The 23,671-nt window shown below is 44.1% G+C and overlaps 1 protein-coding gene across 1 annotated transcript in view; it reads left to right on the top strand.

The window, feature by feature from the left end:
• The window catches only part of LOC142288551 (uncharacterized), a 109,372-nt gene extending 100,961 nt beyond the window's left edge, over positions 1–8,411 (top strand). The window contains exon 5 of the mRNA XM_075333520.1: positions 7,288–8,411. Within this exon, the coding sequence (XP_075189635.1) occupies positions 7,288–8,046 (759 nt within the window). The 3' untranslated portion in view covers positions 8,047–8,411. The remainder of the gene's footprint in view (positions 1–7,287) is intronic.
• Positions 8,412–23,671: the final 15,260 nt, after the last annotated feature.

Genomic DNA, 23,671 nt, shown 5'->3' on the forward strand with positions numbered 1-23,671 from the left:
GCTTTGCCAGGCCTTTACAGCCGCAGCCTTCAGGTCTTGCTTGTTTGTGGGTCTTTCCGTCTTAAGTCTGGAGTTGAGCAAGTGAAATGCATGCTCAATTGGGTTAAGATCTGGTGATTGACTTGGCCATTGCAGAATGTTCCACTTTTTTGCACTCATGAACTCCTGGGTAGCTTTGGCTGTATGCTTGGGGTCATTGTCCATCTGTACTATGAAGCGCCGTCCGATCAACTTTGCAGCATTTGGCTGAATCTGGGCTGAAAGTATATCCCAGTACACTTCAGAATTCATCCGGCTACTCTTGTCTGCTGTTATGTCATCAATAAACACAAGTGACCCAGTGCCATTGAAAGCCATGCATGCCCATGCCATCACGTTGCCTCCACCATGTTTTACAGAGGATGTGGTGTGCCTTGGATCATGTGCCGTTCCCAAACTTTTTTCTTCCCATCATTCTGGTACAGGTTGATCTTTGTCTCATCTGTCCATAGAATACTTTTCCAGAACTGAGCTGGCTTCATGAGGTGTTTTTCAGCAAATTTAACTCTGGCCTGTCTATTTTTGGAATTGATGAATGGTTTGCATCTAGATGTGAACCCTTTGTATTTACTTTCATGGAGTCTTCTCTTTACTGTTGACTTAGAGACAGATACACCTACTTCACTGAGAGTGTTCTGGACTTCAGTTGATGATGTGAACGGGTTCTTCTTCACCAAAGAAAGTATGCGGCGATCATCCACCACTGTTGTCATCCGTGGACGCCCAGGCCTTTTTGAGTTCCCAAGCTCACCAGTCAATTCCTTTTTTCTCAAAATGTACCCGACTGTTGATTTTGCTACTCCAAGCATGTCTGCTATCTCTCTGATGGATTTTTTCTTTTTTTTTCAGCCTCAGGATGTTCTGCTTCACCTCAATTGAGAGTTCCTTAGACCGCATGTTGTCTGGTCACAGCAACAGCTTCCAAATGCAAAACCACACACCTGTAATCAACCCCAGACCTTTTAACTACTTCATTGATTACAGGTTAACGAGGGAGACGCCTTCAGAGTTAATTGCAGCCCTTAGAGTCCCTTGTCCAATTACTTTTGGTCCCTTGAAAAAGAGGAGGCTATGCATTACAGAGCTATGATTCCTAAACCCTTTCTCCGATTTTGGATGTGAAAACTCTCATATTGCAGCTGGGAGTGTGCACTTTCAGCCCATATTATATATATAATTGTATTTCTGAACATGTTTTTGTAAACAGCTAAAATAACAAAACTTGTGTCACTGTCCAAATATTTCTGGACCTACAATATAATATGTAGGGAAGGGGCTCTAACCACTATCTATAGATAGATATATATGTATATATATAATATGACTGTGGTTAGAGCCCCTTCCCCCTATATATATATATATATATATATATATATATATATATATATATATATATATATATATATATATATATGACTATGCTTAGAGCCCCCCCCATATGTATATACACTGTTCACAGAGCCACAACACATATACACCTAGACTGTAAGATCAACGCTCTCCTCTCCTGACATCCTCTGTGCTGCTGTGGACCTGCTCCTTCCTCTGTGTCTCCGTGAGCTCCTGTAAGATCAGCGCTCATCTCTCCTGACATCCTCTGTGGTGCTGTGGACCTGCTCCTTCCTCTGTATTTCCGTGAGCTCCTGTAAGATCAGCGCTCATCTCTCCTGACATCCTCTGTGCTGCTGTGGACCTTCTCCTTCCTCTGCGTCTGTCTGTGAGCCTCCTGTCAGAATCTGTGCTCTCCTCTCCTGACATCCTCTGTGCTGCTGTGGACCTGCTCCTTCCTCTTTGTCTGTCTGTGAGCCTCCTGTCAGAATCTGTGCTCACCTCCCCTGACATCCTCTGTGCTGCTGTGGACCTGCTCCTTCCTCTGTGTCTCCGTGAGCTCCTGTAAGATCAGCGCTCATCTCTCCTGACATCCTCTGTGGTGTTGTGGACCTGCTCCTTCCTCTGTATTTCCGTGAGCTCCTGTAAGATCAGCGCTCATCTCTCCTGACATCCTATGTGCTGCTGTGGACCTGCTCCTTCCTCTGTGTCTGTCTGTGAGCCTCCTGTCAGAATCTGTGCTCTCCTCTCCTGACATCCTATGTGCTGCTGTGGACCTGCTCCTTCCTCTGTGTCTGTCTGTGAGCCTCCTGTCAGATCAGCGCTCACCTCCCCTGACATCCTCTGTGCTGCTGTGGACCTGCTCCTTCCTTTGTGTCTGTCTGTGAGCTCCTGTCAGATCAGCGCTCACCTCCCCTGACATCCTCTGTGCTGCTGTGGACCTGCTCCTTCCTCTGTCTGTCTGTGAGCTCCTGTCAGATCAGCGCTCACCTCCCCTGACATCCTCTGTGCTGCTGTGGACCTGCTCCTTCCTCTGTCTGTCTGTGAGCTCCTGTCAGATCAGCGCTCACCTCCCCTGACATTCTCTGTGCTCCTGCTCAAGAACACATTTCTCGTTTTGGCAAAAAATAAAAATGTTTTCTTTTCTGTGTACAACAGTTGTAAATAAAAAAGAAATTGTTTTACAATTGGATTGATGCCTTTTTATTTTTCAACCAACAAAACGTTTGTTTGCTACGACTGTATTTATTTTAATATATACAAGAAAAATAAGTCCGGCACTCAAAACGGGACAACAAGAAAAAGTAGAAACCAGATGTTTTTTGCTTTGTATTAATTTTTATTCTTTTGATTATTGCTACAATTTTTTCTTTTTATGTCCATCAGTAATAATGGTATCAACGTTTCGACAGAATCTGTCTTTTTTCCAAGACTGTCAGTAGGGACAAGTGAAAAGCAGAGAAAAAGCAATTGAATACGTATTTGACTCGATGAAAAGCGAAAGCACTATGTCCAGGGATCAAAAGAATAGGTGAAACACCTTGTGAATTACAAAACCAGAAGAAACATCCAGAATATGGTGTTATGCAATTTGCTATGCAAATGGTAAACAGAAGAGGAAGTAAGGGGGTGGCAGCACCCGCCACTGCAGCTCACCCAGCGATACCCGCCGCAGCTCACCCAGCGATACCCGCCGCCGCAGCTCACCCAGCGATGCCCGCCGCTCACCCCAACTCTGTGTGTGTGTGTGTGTGGCACAAGGTCCCCATTCGGGGTGATGTGTGTGTGTGTGTGTGTGGGGGGGGGGGGGGGGCACAAGGTCCCCATCAGGGGTGATGTGTGTGTGTGTGGCACAAGGTCCCCATCAGGGGTGATGTGTGTGTGTGTGTGTCACAAGGTCCCCATCAGGGGTGATGTGTGTGTGTGTGTGGCACAAGGTCCCCATCAGGGGTGATGTGTGTGTGTGTGTCTGTGTGTGTGTGTGTGTGTGTATGTGTGTGTGTGTGTGTCACAAGGTCCCCATCAGGGGTGATGTGTGTGTGTGTGTGTGTGTGTGTGTGTCACAAGGTCCCCATCAGGGGTGATGTGTGTGTGTGTGTGTGTGTGTGTGGCACAAGGTCCCCATCAGGGGTGTGTGTGTGTGCGCGCGCGCGCCACTGCATGTGAGTACCTGTGTGTGTACCGGTGATACTGTCTGCTGAGCTGTGTATCTAATCCTGTGTGATACTGTTTGCATAGCTGTGTATCTAATCTCCTGTGTGATACTGTCTGCTGAGCCGTGTATCTAATCCTATCCTGTGTGATACTGTCTGCTGAGCTGTGTATCTAATCCTCTCCTGTGTGATACTGTCTGCTGAGCTGTGTATCTAATCCTATCCTGTGTGATACTGTCTGCTGAGCTGTGTATCTAATCCTCTCCTGTGTGATACTGTCTGCAGAGCTGTGTATCTAATCCTATCCTGTGTGATACTGTCTGCTGAGCTGTGTATCTAATCCTCTCCTGTGTGATACTGTCTGCAGAGCCGTGTATCTAATCCTCTCCTGTGTGATACTGTCTGCAGAGCCGTGTATCTAATCCTCTCCTGTGGGATACTGTCTGCTGAGCTGTGTATCTAATCCTCTCCTGTGTGATACTGTCTGCTGAGCTGTGTATCTAATCCTATCCTGTGTGATATTGTCTGCTGAGCTGTGTATCTAATCCTATCCTGTGGGCTACTGTCTGCTGAGCTGTGTATCTAATCCTCTCCTGTGTGATACTGTCTGCTGAGCCGTGTATCTAATCCTATCCTGTGTGATACTGTCTGCTGAGCTGTGTATCTAATCCTCTCCTGTGTGATACTGTCTGCTGAGCTGTGTATCTAATCCTATCCTGTGTGATACTGTCTGCTGAGCTGTGTATCTAATCCTCTCCTGTGTGATAGTCTGCAGAGCTGTGTATCTAATCCTATCCTGTGTGATACTGACTGCTGAGCTGTGTATCTAATCCTATCCTGTGTGATACTGTCTGCTGAACTGTGTATCTAATCCTATCCTGTTTGATACTGTCTGCTGAGCTGTGTATCTAATCCTCTCCTGTGTGATACTGTCTGCTGAGCTGTATCTAATCCTCTCCTGTGTGATACTGTCTGCAGGGCTGTGTATCTAATCCTCTCCTGTGTGATACTGTCTGCAGAGCTGTGTATCTAATCCTCTCCTGTGTGATACTGTCTGCTGAGCTGTGTATCTAATCCTCTCCTGTGTGATACTGTCTGCTGAGCTGTGTATCTAATCCTCTCCTGTGTGATACTGTCTGCTGAGCTGTATCTAATCCTCTCCTGTGTGATACTGTCTGCAGGGCTGTGTATCTAATCCTCTCCTGTGTGATACTGTCTGCAGAGCTGTGTATCTAATCCTCTCCTGTGTGATACTGTCTGCTGAGCTGTGTATCTAATCCTCTCCTGTGTGATACTGTCTGCTGAGCTGTGTATCTAATCCTATCCTGTGTGATACTGTCTGCTGAGCTGTGTATCTAATCCTCTCCTGTGTGATACTGTCTGCAGAGCCGTGTATCTAATCCTCTCCTGTGGGATACTGTCTGCTGAGCTGTGTATCTAATCCTCTCCTGTGTGATACTGTCTGCTGAGCTGTGTATCTAATCCTATCCTGTGTGATATTGTCTGCTGAGCTGTGTATCTAATCCTATCCTGTGGGCTACTGTCTGCTGAGCTGTGTATCTAATCCTCTCCTGTGTGATACTGTCTGCTGAGCTGTGTATCTAATCCTATCCTGTGTGATACTGTCTGCAGAGCCGTGTATCTAATCCTCTCCTGTGTGATACTATCTGCTGAGCCGTGTATCTAATCCTATCCTGTGGGCTACTGTCTGCTGAGCTGTGTATCTAATCCTCTCCTGTGTGATACTGTCTGCTGAGCTGTGTATCTAATCCTATCCTGTGTGATACTGTCTGCTGAGCTGTGTATCTAATCCTCTCCTGTGTGATACTGTCTGCTGAGCTGTGTATCTAATCCTATCCTGTGGGATACTGTCTGCTGAGCTGTGTATCTAATCCTATCCTGTGTGATACTGTCTGCAGAGCCGTGTATCTAATTCTCTCCTGTATGATACTCCTGCTGTCCTTGGTGACACTTTAGACATTTCTGGTCACCAGGAAAATGGCTGTGCACTGTGTCCCTACATGTCATTCTCTGTTATCTGTTGTAAACACTCAGATTAGGAGAGGGAGGCGCCATCACACACAGGAGAGCAGACTCCGCCCACTTTACGGCAGGCTGTAATCTGAGCTTTTTATACAGTCTGATTTCTGTAGGATTTCAGTACCTGCTCCCCTTAGTGTTTAAAAATGGAAAATATCAAAATATCAAACTTTCTAATTTTTTTTTTTTTAGATTTTGCTCAATTAATAATAATATTTAAACAAAACATTAAAACATTATTACTTTACATTTTTTCAGTTATTTGAATTTTTTTTTTTACGATACCTTCCCTTTAGGAGGACCTACACGGAAACTGCAACCATTACTGCAAAAAGATGCCCGGTTAAAATCTATTTTTCCAGCCCCCCCCCCCCCCCCCCCCACACACACTTCTGTGTTTTAGGCAGCCCCCAAATCTAAGAAGCTTCATTGTCAGAAGCTCCCTGTCCTCTCCAACAACTACATGACAGGAACACCTCCCGGAAACCAGAAAAAATGTAAGACTTGTCCATTTATATTGACAACGGCCAAGATAAAGATTCCCAGAGCACATCAGGACTACAAGATCCCAGGTACCTTCAGCTGCACCACAACCAATGTGGTGTACTTAATTATATGTACCAAATGTCCAACTGGGGTCTGTATGTAGGGGAGACAGGACAACAGCTCAGGACAAGGATGAATTCTCACCTCCACACTATTAGAGAAAAAAGGATAGATCTACCTGTGGCCAAACATTTTTGTAACCCAGACCACAGCATCATGGACATGAAATTGCTGGTATTGAAAGGTAACTTCAAGTCCCAGAGAGATAGGAGACTATAAGAGTACAAACTTATGATGACCTTTGACACATTCAGAGCAGGAATTAATGTGTCTCATGGATTCATGTCTTTTTACATCAATTAAGAGATGTGCTCCTCAGACCATCCGGGGGCATCACAGCCCTGGACCAGACCTCAATCAGAGGTCACTAAAACTTTCACCCTGAACTGCAGCAATATTTATGGCCACAACAGTTTGTCCTCTTGCCATAGTGATAGTTCTGCTTCACATAACTTGTTTTATTTACTGCCCCATTCTATGTCCTGTTGTGTATAAATATGTGACTCTTCAGATTTTGTGTTATATTGAGCCAGAAGAGGAGACCTGAGTAGTCTCGAAAGCTTGCTATTATTACCATCTTTTCAGTTAGCCATTAAAAGGTATCAACCACTAAGGACTTCAGTTCTTTTAAACAATTTTTTATCTCTACTGGCTAACACGGTACAAAGATATATTTTACCTGTACATAAACTAAGATTCTCACTTTGCAAATATCTCTAACGCAGTAATGCAATGCCTATGTCGTTTTACTCATTTTTCTCATTACCTATGTATTAATCCCTTTTTTCTAATATTTCTACAGCAGTAATGCAATGCCAAAGTATTCTTATATTATTGAGTGCCACTGGATATGCTTTCATAGATATATTTTATTGAATGTCGTTTTGAGCACTTTGAAGGGTGCAGTTTTTAAAATGATGTCATTTTGGGTATTTTCTGTCACATAGACCTTTTAAAGTAGAACACTACACACTTTGGAATTTGTATGGATTTATGTGTGTGTGTATGTTTGAGGTTATATTATTAAAAGCTTATAACTTCAATTTTATTTATGGCAGATGACGGTACCAGGAGTTCCACACTGAATGCTAAGGGAAGTGAAAGTAACAAAGAAGCGAAGCCATATTCATGTTCAGAATGTGAGAAATGTTTTACTCAGAAATCAAAACTCATTACACATGAGAGAATTCACACAGGAGAGAAGCCATATTCATGTGCAGAATGTGGGAAATGTTTTGCTTTTAAATCAAATCTTATTAGACATGAGAGAATTCACACAGGAGAGAAGCCATATTCATGTTCAGAATGTGGGAAATGTTTTGCTGACAAATCAGATCTCATTACACATGAGAGAATTCACACAGGAGAGAAGCCATATTCATGTGCAGAATGTGGGAAATGTTTTGCTTTGAAATCAAATCTTATTAGACATTTGAGAATTCACACAGGAGTGAAGCCATATTCATGTTTAGAATGTGGGAAATGTTTTTCTCTGAAATCACATCTTATTACACATGAGAGAATGCACACAGGAGAGAAGCCATATTCATGTTCAGAATGTGAAAAATGTTTTACTTGGAAATTAGATCTTGTTAAACATTTGAGAATTCACACAGGAGAGAAGCCATATTCATGTTCAGAATGTGAGAAATGTTTTGCTTGCAAATCAGATCTTGTTAAACATTTGAGAATTCACACAGGAGAGAAGCCATATTCATGTTCAGAATGTGGGAAATGTTTTGCTTTGAAATCAAATCTTGTTAAACATGAGAGAATTCATACAGGAGATAAGCCATATTCATGTTCAGAATGTGAGAAATGTTTTGCTGAGAAATCAGATCTTGTTAAACATAGAATTCACACAGGAGTGAAGCCATAGTCATGAATAGAATGTCTGTTTTAGTAAAAATTAATAGACTTTTACTATCTGTTAATAAAGAGTTCATTTGATATCATTACGGTTGTGTACTTTTTATAATGGATAATTTACAAATTATTCATCTTTTTACACATTTTTAATTTGATGGAGAATTTATTTTTTTTTGTTTGATATAGCCAAGTTGTACACTTTTTTCATCCATTTGTATATTGCTTGAATGAGAGCTGAATCAATTTTGTCTTTGTGTAAAGGCCCCATCACACACAACTTGATCGCTAATGAGATCATTGCTGCTTCACCGTTTTTGTGCCGCAGCAGCGATCTCGTTATGTGTGACACCTACCAGCGATCAGGCTCCTGCTGTGAGATCGCTAGTCATTGCTGAATGGTTGGGGCGATTTTCTTCAAAGGCGATGTCCTGCTGGGCAGGAGGCATCGCTATGTTTGACACTGTGTGACAGGGTCCCAATGACAGCAGACATCGTTATACAGGTCGCTACTGCGACCTGTATCGCTACTGAGTCGTTGGTAAGGTCTGACTTTGTGACATCTCACCAGCGACCTCCCAGCAACTTACCAGCGATCCTTATCAGGTCGCATCGTTTTCAGGATCGCTGGTAAGTCGCTAAATGTGACGGGGGCTTAAGAGCCTGTATTGTATCTCCCCTGGTGTACTGCAACAGAGACCCTCTGTTTACTTTAGAGAGGGACTTGTATAGTTTCAGTTTCTTTGTTAAGCTGGGTTCACACATAGCGACAGCGACAACGACGTCGATGTTACGTCACTATTTTCTGTGACGCAACAGCGACCTTGTAAGTCGCTGTTATGATCGCTGCTTAGCTGTCAAACACAGCAGACGCAGCAGCGATCATAACGACACGCGTCGCTGTGCTACATGTGCAGGGAGCCGCGCACACTGCTTAGAGCTTGCTCCCTGCACTCCTAGCCACAGTACACATCGGGTTAATTACCCGATGTGTACTCCAGCTACGTGTGCAGAGAGCAGGGAGCCGGCACTGGCAGCGAGAGCGGCGGACGCTGGTAACGAAGTTAAATATCGGGTAACCAGGAAAAGGTCTTCCCTTGTTTACCCGATGTTTAACCTGGTTACAGCTTACCACAGCTGCCAGATGCCGGCTCCTGCTCCCTGCTCGCTTCATTTCGTCGCTCTCTCGCTGTCACACACAGCGATATGTGCGTCACAGCGGGAGAGCGACGACCAAAAAATGAAGCTGGACATTCAGCAACGAGCGGCGACCTCACAGCAGGGGCCAGCTCGTTGCTGGATGTCACACACAGCGACGGGACGTCGCTGATACGTCACAGAAAATGGTGACGTAGCAGTGACGTCGTTGTCGCTGTGTGTGACACTACCTTTAAAAGTGAAGTTCGGGAATGTGAAACTAAAAAGTTTATATAGTCTTATATAAATGAGTGAAGATGATGTAATCTTTTATTTGTTTGAGATAAAGGGAGAGCTACTCCTGATACTTTATTGTCTCAGAGGGGTGTCTCCTATACATACATATGCATCAACAAGAGAAAAGAATGTGCGAAAAAAGTGGGATCACCACAATGAATAAATATACAAAAATATCTTTATTATAGAAATAGGCACAAATACCAACAACCGATTAAAATCAATTAAAAAAGCAAAACAGCTAATGGGAAACACACATACTGAGAGTGCCAATGGTCTGACACCCAAAGAATACCTCACACCCTCAAAGAGCCCCAACCCCACAAACATATAATAATGCAATGATTAAAGACACAGTGTCCATAAACTGGGACCACCAAATAAGCAGATGGAAAATGCAAAATCAATCAGACAGATCAGAGTCCCAGTAGATGCCGTGGTGGTTTGGCAATGCAGCAATATCGCCACCAATAAGCATGATTTAAAGCAAAAATAGCCCATACAATACCACCTACGGATGGACACACAACGGGGTGCAGGCAAGGAGTGGAGGGGTGAGGTATGAGCCCCACGCGTATCGCTACAAACAAGGTGTAGCTTCCTCAGGGGAGATGTGCAATGATGGAAGCAATGTGCCTTTTTATTTAGTACAACATAATTAGAACATAATTACTAAATTGCCTACCAGCGTGTGGAGAAAGAGGCAAGGAGAGGTTGCTGTGGAAATGGAAGACGCCCGATGGAAGCTGCCATTTTGCCACGTGATCACAGTCATGTGAATGGGAAAGAGCCACAGGAAATGTAGTATGCGCATGCGTTAGCAACATCAAATAGCAGGCGGCGTAGATAATCATACTAACAGCGTAAAGCATCGTAGCCGGCGCGTGCGCAATAAGCAGATGCTGAAATAGATGGTCCCCACACATATTCCACCAACTAGTGTGAAGAATACCACTAGTTGCGCAAATATCGTAACCGGCGCATGCGCAATAAGCTGAAACGCCGAAAACAAGCAGAATGCCAAGATAAGTTGTTACTGCGCATATTCAACCACCCACGAGCTATATTTAGATTTAAACACAGGTGCCATATAGGCTATTGTTTTACATTATTTGGGAGAAGAAACAAAAATCAAAAATACAAATGGATCAATACAAATAATATGTAATATCAACAAAATATAACTCAGTGGTTAATAAAACATGGAATGAATCACCTTTTTTTTTTTTTTTTTTTTTTTTTTTTTCTCTTTTTTTTCTTTTTCTTTTTCTCCCTTTTCTCTTTCTTTCTTTTTTGCCATATAAAGCCCACCAAATCTTATCATATGGTGCAACCATGGTCATATTACAGGCACTAAAGGGCCATTAAGCAGCATATAATGCTATATAGAACCATATAATGTACCAATGACAGAGAGATATGAAAATATGTGCAAGCCTGCACCCTTTCTGCATACAGGACCAGGCAAACCGGAAAATCAAGCAGTTTGTTTACATACATAGGCTGCTGCACATACATGCATTACCCAAAATATATATAATGTACCGGATCACGTGGCAAAAGACAGACAGGGGGTGAAGGGGGTATATATACAGACAAAGCATTACAGATACAGTAATACAAAAAAAAAAAAATATACAAAAAAATGTGAAAGTCAAACAAGAAGACTCAATCCAATTCCTTTCTTCTTAACGTTGTAACCATGGAAATGTCAAGATGCAGGCGATCCAGCAATCCATCCTATCGATTTTTAAACAGGAAAACTGCCAACTAGGATAGAATGTAAGAATAATTTAGTAGAGCTGGAACAAGAAAACAACAAGAAGAGGCCAACAATGGAAACCCCCAAAAAATTTTTTGAAGAAAAAGAAAGAGAAAGACGCCCCGACCACCCTGGATAGAATAAGATAACCAGAGAAACCCATCCAATCATGTGGAGATGGGCCATACCCGAAGGCCAGAAAAGAACACCGAAACCCAAACTGAGCGTTGAACCAATGCTGCAAAACAATGTGGCAACGTGGACAAAGGCCCAATAATCGAATAATGTATAAAAAGGCCCCTTGTCCACGGTGCCGTCCATGAAAAAATCACAGACGCCATTCTTATTTCTTGTAGAAGCCTGTGAACAGAAGCTCCTCATTTAGTCCGTTAGGAGAAAGGCTCCGTAATTGGTAGATCCATCTTGCCTCTCTTCTCAACAATTCATCCGACAATCTACCTCCACGAATGTTAGAGGGCACGGACTCCAACACCAAAATCCGGACACCCTGTAGTGAGCCATTATGCATTTCCAAAAATTGCTGAATGGTTGGGGCGATTTTCTTCAAAGGCGATGTCCTGCTGGGCAGGAGGCATCGCTATGTTTGACACTGTGTGACAGGGTCCCAATGACAGCAGACATCGTTATACAGGTCGCTACTGCGACCTGTATCGCTACTGAGTCGTTGGTAAGGTCTGACTTTGTGACATCTCACCAGCGACCTCCCAGCAACTTACCAGCGATCCTTATCAGGTCGCATCGTTTTCAGGATCGCTGGTAAGTCGCTAAATGTGACGGGGGCTTAAGAGCCTGTATTGTATCTCCCCTGGTGTACTGCAACAGAGACCCTCTGTTTACTTTAGAGAGGGACTTGTATAGTTTCAGTTTCTTTGTTAAGCTGGGTTCACACATAGCGACAGCGACAACGACGTCGATGTTACGTCACTATTTTCTGTGACGCAACAGCGACCTTGTAAGTCGCTGTTATGATCGCTGCTTAGCTGTCAAACACAGCAGACGCAGCAGCGATCATAACGACACGCGTCGCTGTGCTACATGTGCAGGGAGCCGCGCACACTGCTTAGAGCTTGCTCCCTGCACTCCTAGCCACAGTACACATCGGGTTAATTACCCGATGTGTACTCCAGCTACGTGTGCAGAGAGCAGGGAGCCGGCACTGGCAGCGAGAGCGGCGGACGCTGGTAACGAAGTTAAATATCGGGTAACCAGGAAAAGGTCTTCCCTTGTTTACCCGATGTTTAACCTGGTTACAGCTTACCACAGCTGCCAGATGCCGGCTCCTGCTCCCTGCTCGCTTCATTTCGTCGCTCTCTCGCTGTCACACACAGCGATATGTGCGTCACAGCGGGAGAGCGACGACCAAAAAATGAAGCTGGACATTCAGCAACGAGCGGCGACCTCACAGCAGGGGCCAGCTCGTTGCTGGATGTCACACACAGCGACGGGACGTCGCTGATACGTCACAGAAAATGGTGACGTAGCAGTGACGTCGTTGTCGCTGTGTGTGACACTACCTTTAAAAGTGAAGTTCGGGAATGTGAAACTAAAAAGTTTATATAGTCTTATATAAATGAGTGAAGATGATGTAATCTTTTATTTGTTTGAGATAAAGGGAGAGCTACTCCTGATACTTTATTGTCTCAGAGGGGTGTCTCCTATACATACATACATACATGATCTTTATAATTTAATTTAATTTGGACCACACACGCAAAATCTTATATGTCCCATGCTGATTGGCAACAATAAATCTGGTGCCTGAACAGCGACCCACTATTTCTGAGAACCGCTGATCCAACCACCTTGCCTTCCTCAGAAAGACAACTCAAGCTGTATCAAAAGGTAAGAAGCTTATTCTCACAATATTCGAATTTGATACGTGGACAATTTTGCAAATTTTCCCACCTGCAAAGAATGGAGAGGGCTATAATTTTTTTGTAGGTAACTTCAACTGTGACAGAATAAAAAAAAATACAGAAAATTACATTGCATGATTTTTAAATAATGAATTTACATTTTATTACGTGAAATAAGTATTTGAAACAATGAAAATACAGAACTTGGCATTTGGTACAGAAACCTTTGTTTGCAGTTAGGCTAGTTTCACACTTGCGTTGAACGGCATCCGTTGCATTGCGTTATGTGACGCATGTGACGGATGCCTTGCAAATAGTGTGATAATAAAGGCAACGGATTCCTGTGAAATAACTCGTTACGTTATCTTTATTAGCCGACAGAGAGAGAGAGAGCCCCCATCATCACGGCACACGCAGGCACTACCGCACCCATCATCACCGCACACGCAGGCACTACCGCACCCATCATCACCGCACACACACAGGCATTACCTCAGTGACGTTCCCGCTGACAGTGCAACTCCCTTCAGTTTCTGGGTGGAGCTCACAGGAGCAGCTGTGTTCTACTGCCGCTCCTGTCAGCTTCATGTAGCAGAGCTGAAACGTTGCGGGACCTCGTGTGGATTACGCCAGACCTGGAGGGGTATTTGGGGATTTTAATAAAGTGGTGAAAGAGGGTGTATTTTTGTCTTTTTTATTCCAAATGAAGTATTTTTTTGGGTGTATGTGTTTATTTACTTTCACTTACAAGTTAATCGTGGAATGTGTCTCATAGACGCCTGCCATGATTAACCTAGGACTTAGTGGCTAACTCCTTATTACCCCGATTGCCACCGCACCAGGGCAATTCGGGATGAGCCGGGTAGAGCCCCGGGACTGTCTCATCTAATGGATGTGGCAATTCTGGGCGGCTGCTGGCTGATATTTTTAGGATGAGGGGCTCCCCATAACCTATGGCTCCCCATCCTGAGAATACCAGCCTTCAGCCATGTGGCTTTACCTTGGCTGGTATCAAAATTTGGGGGGGTGGACTGCACGCCATTTTTTTTTTTTTTTTTAAATAATTTATTTATTGGACTGCATGATATAGACGTACCCACCGACGGCTGTGATTGGTTGCAGTGAGACAGCTGTCACTCAGCGTGGGGGCGTGTCTGACTGCAACCAATCATAGGCGCCGGTGGGCGGGGGAAGCAGTGAATACTAAATGAATAATGAGCGGCCGGCATTTCCAAAAGAGAAGCCACCAGAGAAGTGTGACAGCCATGCCGCATCGGTGAGTATGAGAGAGAGAGAGAGAGAGAGACGTAGACCGACATCGACGGTGAGAGAGACCGACAGAGAGTGACCAGTAGTGCTTTTCAACGATTTAGAACGTTCTGCTGGACATGCTGAGCATGCTCAGTAGAACGTGACGAAATCCAGCACCATATACATTCATTATGCCTCGTAACGGATCCCAACGAAATCCTTGATTACTGCTTGTCTGTGAGATGGCTGGTGCGCATGCGCGCCGGGAGCTGGCGGCTTGGGCGCATCCTGGAAGGTCTCTCTGAGTGATGTGGGCGGGACTTTGTGACGTCACCAGGGATTTCCCTGACCCGCGACGTCACTCTGAGGCCGGAAGTGATGCGCTCGTGGTGCCCGCTTGTGCTGCGCATGCGCCGCAGATGGCGGTCATCTCACATTCATTCAGGGCTTTAAATAGCCCAGCACACACAATCAAGGCATGGCCCCCCGAGGAAGCCCTACGCGAAACGCAGCGTCGGGGCCCCCTGGACAGCCCTACCGCATCTCATACTATGGGTGAGCATTTATAACTTTATGTAACCTGAAGTTCTATGGCGGCTGGTGTGCAGCTTTGTTAGATATCTGATGTAACTAACTTTATTTTATGTGCTGAGTTCTGGGTGTTTGCTATCCACTACCCACGGGCAGTATATTTCCATGTGGCTACTGGGATCCCTGCCTCTACCACCATATTATATATACATACTATAATGTCACAGGTGCTGCCGTGTCATTAACGGCAGTCAATGCTATATGGTGGGAGGAGTAGTCCCAGGCTTACTGGTGTTGCTGCGGTGTGTCTAGTGTTTTGGCTAACCCAGATATCAGCACTATTACACAAATATCAACTGTATTCTGATGTGGTTTGCACTATATGCCATTCGGAACTCTCTTATACTCACCGACTACTCTTACTGTGGTAGTACTGCTGTTCCTTGCACCTTTTCTCCCCATTTTGTACTGTGTGTTATTTGTATGAATTTTTGTATTGAATAAAATTATACCTTTTTAATATAAATTTGGATTATGACTCCGCTTTTTCTGAGTTCCTATATTGTTGGGAGTTTCCATATGTAAGAAATATGTTTATGATGCACCGGATGTATTTGATTGTATATATGCTCTGTGTTTTCACAGCTACACCATCTGGTAAAATGGACTTTAAGGCACATGAACAAACATGGCGTGCACAACTCGACCAAGTTTTTGGGGGAGAAAGTGGTGCAAGCATTGATTTTTAACTCTAAGGACTCTACTGACCTTACTAACAAATATAAAGAGCTCATGCACAAAAGACTACGGTTATGGTGGAATAAAGCCTTCCTGGAGAGGTACCTGACCTGTGGCCTTATCCCTAGAGGTTTACGGGTTCAGGTTTTTCCTGCTTTCCTCACGGAGGATGATGAATTTAAAAGTCAATGGGAGGAGCTAGCAACCAATTGCTCGAGGGGGTTCATTACATTGCTGGTAAAATACAATGAAAATTCCTTAATTGAACTTGATGTTGATCTGGGTACCACCCAGGATGACATTAGGAAATCACTTTCTCCTGAGAGATCTTCAAAATTTTATGCTGATCTCGATGTTGAAATCCAAAAGTGAGAAAAAGAAATCATAGGAACCAAGACCAAAAAATACCAAAGGGATCTCTTGGATTTTCAGAGCAATAAGGTGTATAGGTGGAGGAAACAATACAAAAATCCTAGACATTTGCAACGTGATCGCTCTGCCTCATTCTCGGCAGTTTCGTCTGTTGAGGACAATTCAGTTCGAAGGGAGGATGCTGAGGCTGGGAATGATCGGATGGGCTTTATCAGAAATTTGAGGTCTACCACACAATCGACCAAACGTAAGACAACACCACCTACACAGACTGATAAGAGATCCAGGAACATAACCTTGGAGGTAATTAATTTATCCTCTCACTCCATTACCCCCCAACAATGGGAGGTTCTGTCCCTGGGTCTCACATTTGTACCATCTAATCATTTTGATTATTTTACAGCCTTAAAGGATTTGCACCTTTTCTCAAGGAAAATTATTTAAAAAAAAAAAAACTACATTCCAAGAACAATCTTTCTGAATTGGGCCTCAACAGTCGAGCTGAACGGGAGGCGGTTCGTGTACTGGAGGAATTGGCAAGTGAGTCCACCCCTGATATACCTGACAGGTTTCCCCGCTCTATTCTCCCCAGGTCTACCACATTCCCCTCACTGTCCATATGTCCCCAGGTTGAGATCTTCACACAGTTGGTGGCTAACTATCTGAAACAGATTAATAATAAAAAGAAAAAGATAATCTCACTTCAGATCAAAGATTGGCCTTATATGAGTTGAAATCCTGGGATGACGTACTTTTTAAACCTGCGGACAAGGGGGGAATGTGGTTATTTGGCCTGTGGAGAAATACGAGCGTGAGGTGTTTAGGCAGCTCCGTAATAAGGAGGTTTATACCATTCTGACCCATAACCCCATGGGAAGTTTCTCTTCCATCCTACTCAAGATTTTGGAGCGGGCCCTAAACGCAGGTACCATTACCAAAAAAGTTTTTGATGGTCTTATGGTAAAAAATCCCATCATTCCTACATTTTACCTGCTGCCAAAAATACACAAAGACCCCCAGAATCCACCTGGACGTCCAATTGTTTCTGGCATAGGAGGGCTATGCGATCCAATTTGTAAATTTATAGAACATTATTTGCATCCTTTAGTGGAAACGCTGCCCTCCTATGTCAGACACTATGGACGTCCTTCTACGTCTTGATGGCATGACCTTGGAGCCAGACATGCTCCTGGTGGTTGCGGATGTTGAAAGCCTCTACACAAGTATAAATCATGCTGATGGCTTGGAGGCATCACAATTTTTTCTTTCCATGAGTAACCTTGATGGGGATTTGGTCAGTCTGGTGTTGGAGTTATTGCGGTTCATACTTACACATTTTTTTATTTTTAAGGATAGGTATTTTTTACAGCAACAGGGTACAGCCATGGGAGCGGCATGTGCCCCGTCGTATGCCAACCTCTTCCTGGGACTCTGGGAGAGGGGCATTTTCGGCGGGGCAGATGTTGCTCCCCAGGTACAAGGATGGTACAGGTACATCGATGATGTACTGTTCATCTGGCAGGGTTCACTTTATGATTTAAATATGTTTATGACAAGAAGATTGAACTGCAACGACTCCAACATCAGACTCACCTATAAGGCTGACAAACAGGAGATCGACTTCCTGGATATAAAAATCCTGGTACAGGCTGATGGTGCTGTACACACTGACCTATATAGAAAGGAGACCTCTGTTAATGCCCTCCTGCATGCCTCCTCTGCCCACACACCATCTACCATCAGGGCAATTCCGACGGGCCAGTTCCTCAGAGCCAAAAGGATTTGCTCTACGGGCATACTCTTCGAGTAACAGGCCAATGATTTGAGAGAGAGATTTACTGAGAGGGGCTATAGCAGGAGGTGCATTAGGAAAGGTTATCTTAGGGCCAAATCTAGCAACAGGAATGACCTTTTAGCACCTATTTCCAGACAGTCGTCTCCTGGGGCCATCCGATTTATCTCCACCTACAACCACCGATGGGATCTGATACGTCAAATTTTACAGCAGCATTGGTCCATTCTGCTCACTGAGCCAACGTTGGCTGGTGTTTTACCTACATCTCCCCTGATGACAGCAAGGAGGAGTATGAACCGGAAGGACCATCTGGTTAAAAGCCACTATGTGGCAAAGGTGAATAGTCCCTGGGCTGTGGGTGGGAGGAGGGTCGGCTTTTATCCATGCGGTGATTGCCTTGCATGCTCTAACATGGTGAGATCTACAATATTCTCTTCGGCGGATGGATCGAGAGATTTTAAAATACTTGACTTTATATCGTGCAGTAGTACATATGTGGTGTATTACGCCACATGTACCTGCAATCTAATTTATGTGGGCCTCACCTCCAGGGAACTGCGTGTTCGCACACGCGAACACGTAAGAGACATCTTGGCAGCACGCACCGCTGAGGAGCCGTCCCTCCTCAAACCCATACCGAGGCACTTCTATGTCCACCATAACTGTGATCCTGTTGGATTCAGGGTCCGTGGCATTGAGCAGGTTAGGATAGGTGCTAGAGGGGGTGATATGAAGCGCCTTCTGGCACAACGCGAATGTCGTTGGATTCATATTCTGGGAACACTTAGACCAGGTGGTCTTAATGAGCAACATAGCTTTGCTCCTTTTCTATAATTCGTGCTGAGCTCTTTCTTGGGTCCTTTGTTTTTATTGTGTTTCTTTTTAATTATTCTTATTTGTTTTTTATCTATTCCTTGCATAGGTTGATGGGATCCATATCATTTTCAACTGTTGATATCATCGCCTCGAGCAATAATAAACCCTTATGATGTATATCACTATAAATAATTGTTCTTCTTCGTGTATCATATGAATGTAGTTTTGTTATATTGTTGAACTTCATATGTATGATCCCTATCCCTATGCTTACGTGCTTCATGACTCTTTGATTACTGCTTGTCTGTGAGATGGCTGGTGCGCATGCGCGCCGGGAGCTGGCGGCTTGGGCGCATCCTGGAAGGTCTCTCTGAGTGATGTGGGCGGGACTTTGTGACGTCACCAGGGATTTCCCTGACCCGCGACGTCACTCTGAGGCCGGAAGTGATGCGCTCGTGGTGCCCGCTCGCGCTGCGCATGCGCCGCAGATGGCGGTCATCTCACATTCATTCAGGGCTTTAAATAGCCCGGCACACATAATCAAGGCATGGCCCCCCGAGGAAGCCATACGCGAAACGCAGCGTCGGGGCCCCCTGGACAGCCCTACCGCATCTCATACTATGGGTGAGCATTTATAACTTTATGTAACCTGAAGTTCTATGGCGGCTGGTGTGCAGCGTTGTTAGATATCTGATGTAACTAACTTTATTTTATGTGCTGAGTTCTGGGTGTTTGCTATCCACTACACACAGGCAGTATTTTTCCATGTGGCTACTGGGATCCCTGCCTCTACCACCATATTATATATACATACTATAATGTCACAGGTGCTGCCGTGTCATTAACGGCAGTCAATGCTATATGGTGGGAGGAGTAGTCCCAGGCTTACTGGTGTTGCTGCGGTGTGTCTAGTGTTTTGGCTAACCCAGATATCAGCACTATTACACAAATATCAACTGTATTCTGATGTGGTTTGCACTATATGCCATTCGGAACTCTTATACTCACCGACTACTCTTACTGTGGTAGTACTGCTGTTCCTTGCACCTTATCTCCCCATTTTTTTACTGTGTTATTTGTATGAATTTTTGTATTGAATAAAATTATACCTTTTTAATATAAATTTGGATTATGACTCCGCTTTTTCTGAGTTCCTATACCTACCACAATGTCTAAGGATCACCCTTATGCTAAGCATTCAAAATCTCCAAAAGATAGGAGTAATATCTTCCGTACCAGAGACAGAGGTGGGTCACTGTCACTATTCCGGTCTGTTCTTGATAAAAAAAAAAAAAAAAAACGGTGCTCGCAGGCTGATTATAAATCTGAAACCATTAAATCGTCATATCGTCTAAAGACGTTTTAAAATGGAGTCCGTCAAATCCACCATACCTCTTATCAGTCACGGGTTTTTCATGGCTATCAATTTAAAGGATGCATATTATCACATCCCAATCTGTCACGCTCACAAAAAATCTTCCGTTTCACAGTTCGTCACAACGGGTTTCTCCGTCACTACCAATTCAACGCCCTCCTGTTTGGTCTCTTTTCAGCCCCTCGGGTGTTCACCAAGCTAATGGGGGAGGTGGTGGTATTCATACAAAGTCAGAACATTTGTGTCATTCCTTACCTCGACAACAGGTACTGACAATCCTCAAAATCCTACACAGATTGGGATTGGTGATAAATACTCAAAAAATCGGACCTACTTCCCTCTACAAGGAATGTCTTCCTCGGAGTTATGCTGGGCTTCATCAAACAAATGTCCTTTCTACCCATAGACAAACAAGTGAGGGTGAAAAACAAAGTTTTTGCCCTGCATCATCAGCGATGGATAACCCTAAGGGGCACTTTGCACACAACGACATCGCAAGCCGATGCTTGCGATGCCAAGCACGATAGTCTCCGTCCCCGTCGCAGCAGCGATATCTTGTGATAGCAGCCGTAGCGAACATTATCGCTACGGCAGCTTCACATGGACTCACCTGCCTTGCGACATTGATCTGGCCGGCGACCCACCTCCTTATTAAGGGGGCGGGTCGTGCGGCGTCATAGCGACGTCACACGGCAGGCGGCCAATAGAAGCGGAGGAGCGGTGATGAGCGGGACGTAAACTTCCCGCTCACCTCTGTCCTTCCGCATAGCCGGCGTGAGCTGCAGGACGCAGGTAGATGTTCCTCGCTCCTGCGGCTTCACACACAGCGATTTGTGCTGCCGCAGGAACGAGGAACAACATCGTACCTGTCGCAGTCACGTAATTATGGAATTCCCAGACACTACACCGATGATACGATTACGATGATTTTGCGCTCGTTAATTGTATCATCTAGGATTTACACACTACGATGTCGGGTGCGACGCCAGAAGTGCGTCACTTTCGACATGACCCCTCCGACATCGCACCTGCGATGTCGTAGTGTGCAAAGTGCCCCTAAGAGGTCCCTGAGCAAAAAGATATCTTTGCCAGGTCCGTTAAAAACATCTTTGCTGTGGTGAATGATTCCAGCTCATCTACAAAGGGGAGACTGCTGGAATCGGGAATCACTGATGACGAATACAACGGATGCCAGCCAGAGAAGCTGGGGAGCGATAGTCTCTCAAGTTCCCTTTCAAGGTCTCTGGTCCCAGGAGGTCAACTGCACATACACAATTTACCGAAAGCTAGAAGCTGTGGACGAAGCTGTCAGAGCAGCAGCCCCCATGATCCAAGGGGCACACGTGATAGTCTACTCGGACAATATGACGTCTGTGGCACACCTTCGTCATCAAGGAAGTACACGCCACATGAGCCTTCAAAGGATTTCCGCAAAAATATTTTGTTGGGCAGAAAGACATCTCCTATCTCTGTCGGCCATCCATCTGAAGGGTTCCGCAAATACCCAGGCGGATTATCTCAGCAGGAAGGACATTCATCCTGGGGAATGGTCTTTGAAGGCAGACGTATTCCACATCTTAGTCCTGAGTTGGGGCTGTCCAGAGGTGGATCTCTTTGCGAACAAACAGAACGCAAAAGTAGATCGACTTTTTTTACTGAATCTTAGGCCGAAAATACACAACCGTTAAAACCACGTCCGTGTAAAACGGGCCGTTTTTCGGGTCCGTTTTCCGTTTTTTAGGTCCGTTTTTATGGTATGTGTGGCCTGCATATGTATCCCGTATGCTAGCCGTATGTGCGTGTGAAATGTCCGTGTGTACGTGTGAAACTTAACTGACGTGTTTGTGTTGTCCGTGTGGAATGTCCGTGTGTGATGCAAAATGTCGTTTACTACATGTCGGCAGACAGCAGACAGAGTAGCGTGATGAGAATCAACTCGGGTGAACTTCACCCGACTTCATTGTCATGCTACGGCTCTGTCTGTGTGCCGTGTACTGATTAGCGGTCACCTGTGAAGGATTCACCGGTGACCGCTAATCCCCCGAGTGACTGAAGTTCCCCCCCCCCTCTCATACTCACCGATCCCCGATCACCACCGGCGCTGCACGGCGTTCATACTGCTCCGGCGGCTTTTTCTAATTTGAAAAAGCCGGCCGCTCATTAAACAATCTCGTATTCCCTGCTTTCCCCGCCCACCGGCGCCTATGATTGGTTGCAGTGTGTTAAAAAATATACTCTTAAATATATTTTTCTTCAAATACGTAAAGGCGCATGAATGAAAAGACCTCAAAAATGTAAAAATAAATGTATTTTATCTATTTAAAAATGGTTGCCAGGGTTCAGTTACAGGAAGGAAAAATAATATACTTTGATAGCTTACGCAAAGAGTTCATTTAGTCCATAATGATCAATGGGAAGTCTTTACCCATCTTTCTTTGGTTCCTGAACGGCAATGCGGATGATGTCATCTCTTAGGCCGGACAACGTGTCTTCATCTTGCACAGGAGTCTTCTGACAGCAGGCAATGTGGAGGAGCGAGCCAATAGCCCCCTCCATCGTGTATTATATACCAGCTGTTTAGTCCATATAGGGTGTTCTAGTGGAACATAGTTGAATATAGTTCCATATTACGTAACCTTCTGGAAGCTTCGGGAAGCTTCGGGAAGAATATATAAATATCCTTCCATGCCAGTACTCAAGTATACTCAATATAGATATTTTAATACTTATCCCTTATAAAAACTTAATTAATAAACTATGCCCTCCAACATAAACAGAACTGTGAACTTATATGTCCTTCTATAAAATATTTGATAACTAGATGTATTAATTTTAATGTTTTTACAATTCCCCCTTGAAGCGGGTGGAATAACCCCGAAAATTAATTAATACATCATTAAAACAACAAATCTTCTTTCCTTATTTGGCGATAATGGATTAATATCAATAATAATGATGAATAATAATTAATTTGCATTATTCATGTTATAAGTTCAATAATATAATAATGTTGATTCCTGTTATGACAGGCTGTGACTCATCAATCATATAAAAATGTATAAAACTATACTTCGCTAGACCTAAAAAGAAATGCAAAAACCAAATCCGGTCACCATATGATGTCCTCTGAGTTGATGTCTTCTAATCTCCGATGTAATCCGGCATAAACACAGTCTCTTAGAAATAAATCCTTTGATAAAAATGAATGGTTACCAATTCATACAGTCCCATATTGCGTTTATCATTGTTAGATCAAAGTCCATAAACTTTATTTTTTATTGCAAAGTCCATAGCCAATGTTGATAAACCACAGTTCATGAGTGTAGAAGAATAGCAAAAATCTATGATGTCTGTGCAATGTAATTTACATTAGTCACCTTTTATCCTCCATGCTGCCTGTTGTCGAATAACAGATGTTAAGACGTTCTTGGTCAGCACGACAGGGGTTAACTTTAACACATCATTGTTCTTCTTAGTATCTGTAGGGAGGTCTTAATGCACAGACCATGTGTCATTGTCCATCCTTGAACCATAGGAGCATTATGTTTCTGAGATGCATGCACGGTAAATGTATTTTGTATGTTACACAGTCTTATTTGAGACGTTACCTTTTGGACCTTTTTGCAGAATCCCTTTTAACTTTAGGAAAAATATAAAGTCGTTTTATCTTTTGTAATCTTGATTGAA

This window comes from Anomaloglossus baeobatrachus, unplaced genomic scaffold, assembly GCF_048569485.1.
Source record: "Anomaloglossus baeobatrachus isolate aAnoBae1 unplaced genomic scaffold, aAnoBae1.hap1 Scaffold_84, whole genome shotgun sequence".
Lineage (NCBI taxonomy): Eukaryota > Metazoa > Chordata > Amphibia > Anura > Aromobatidae > Anomaloglossus > Anomaloglossus baeobatrachus.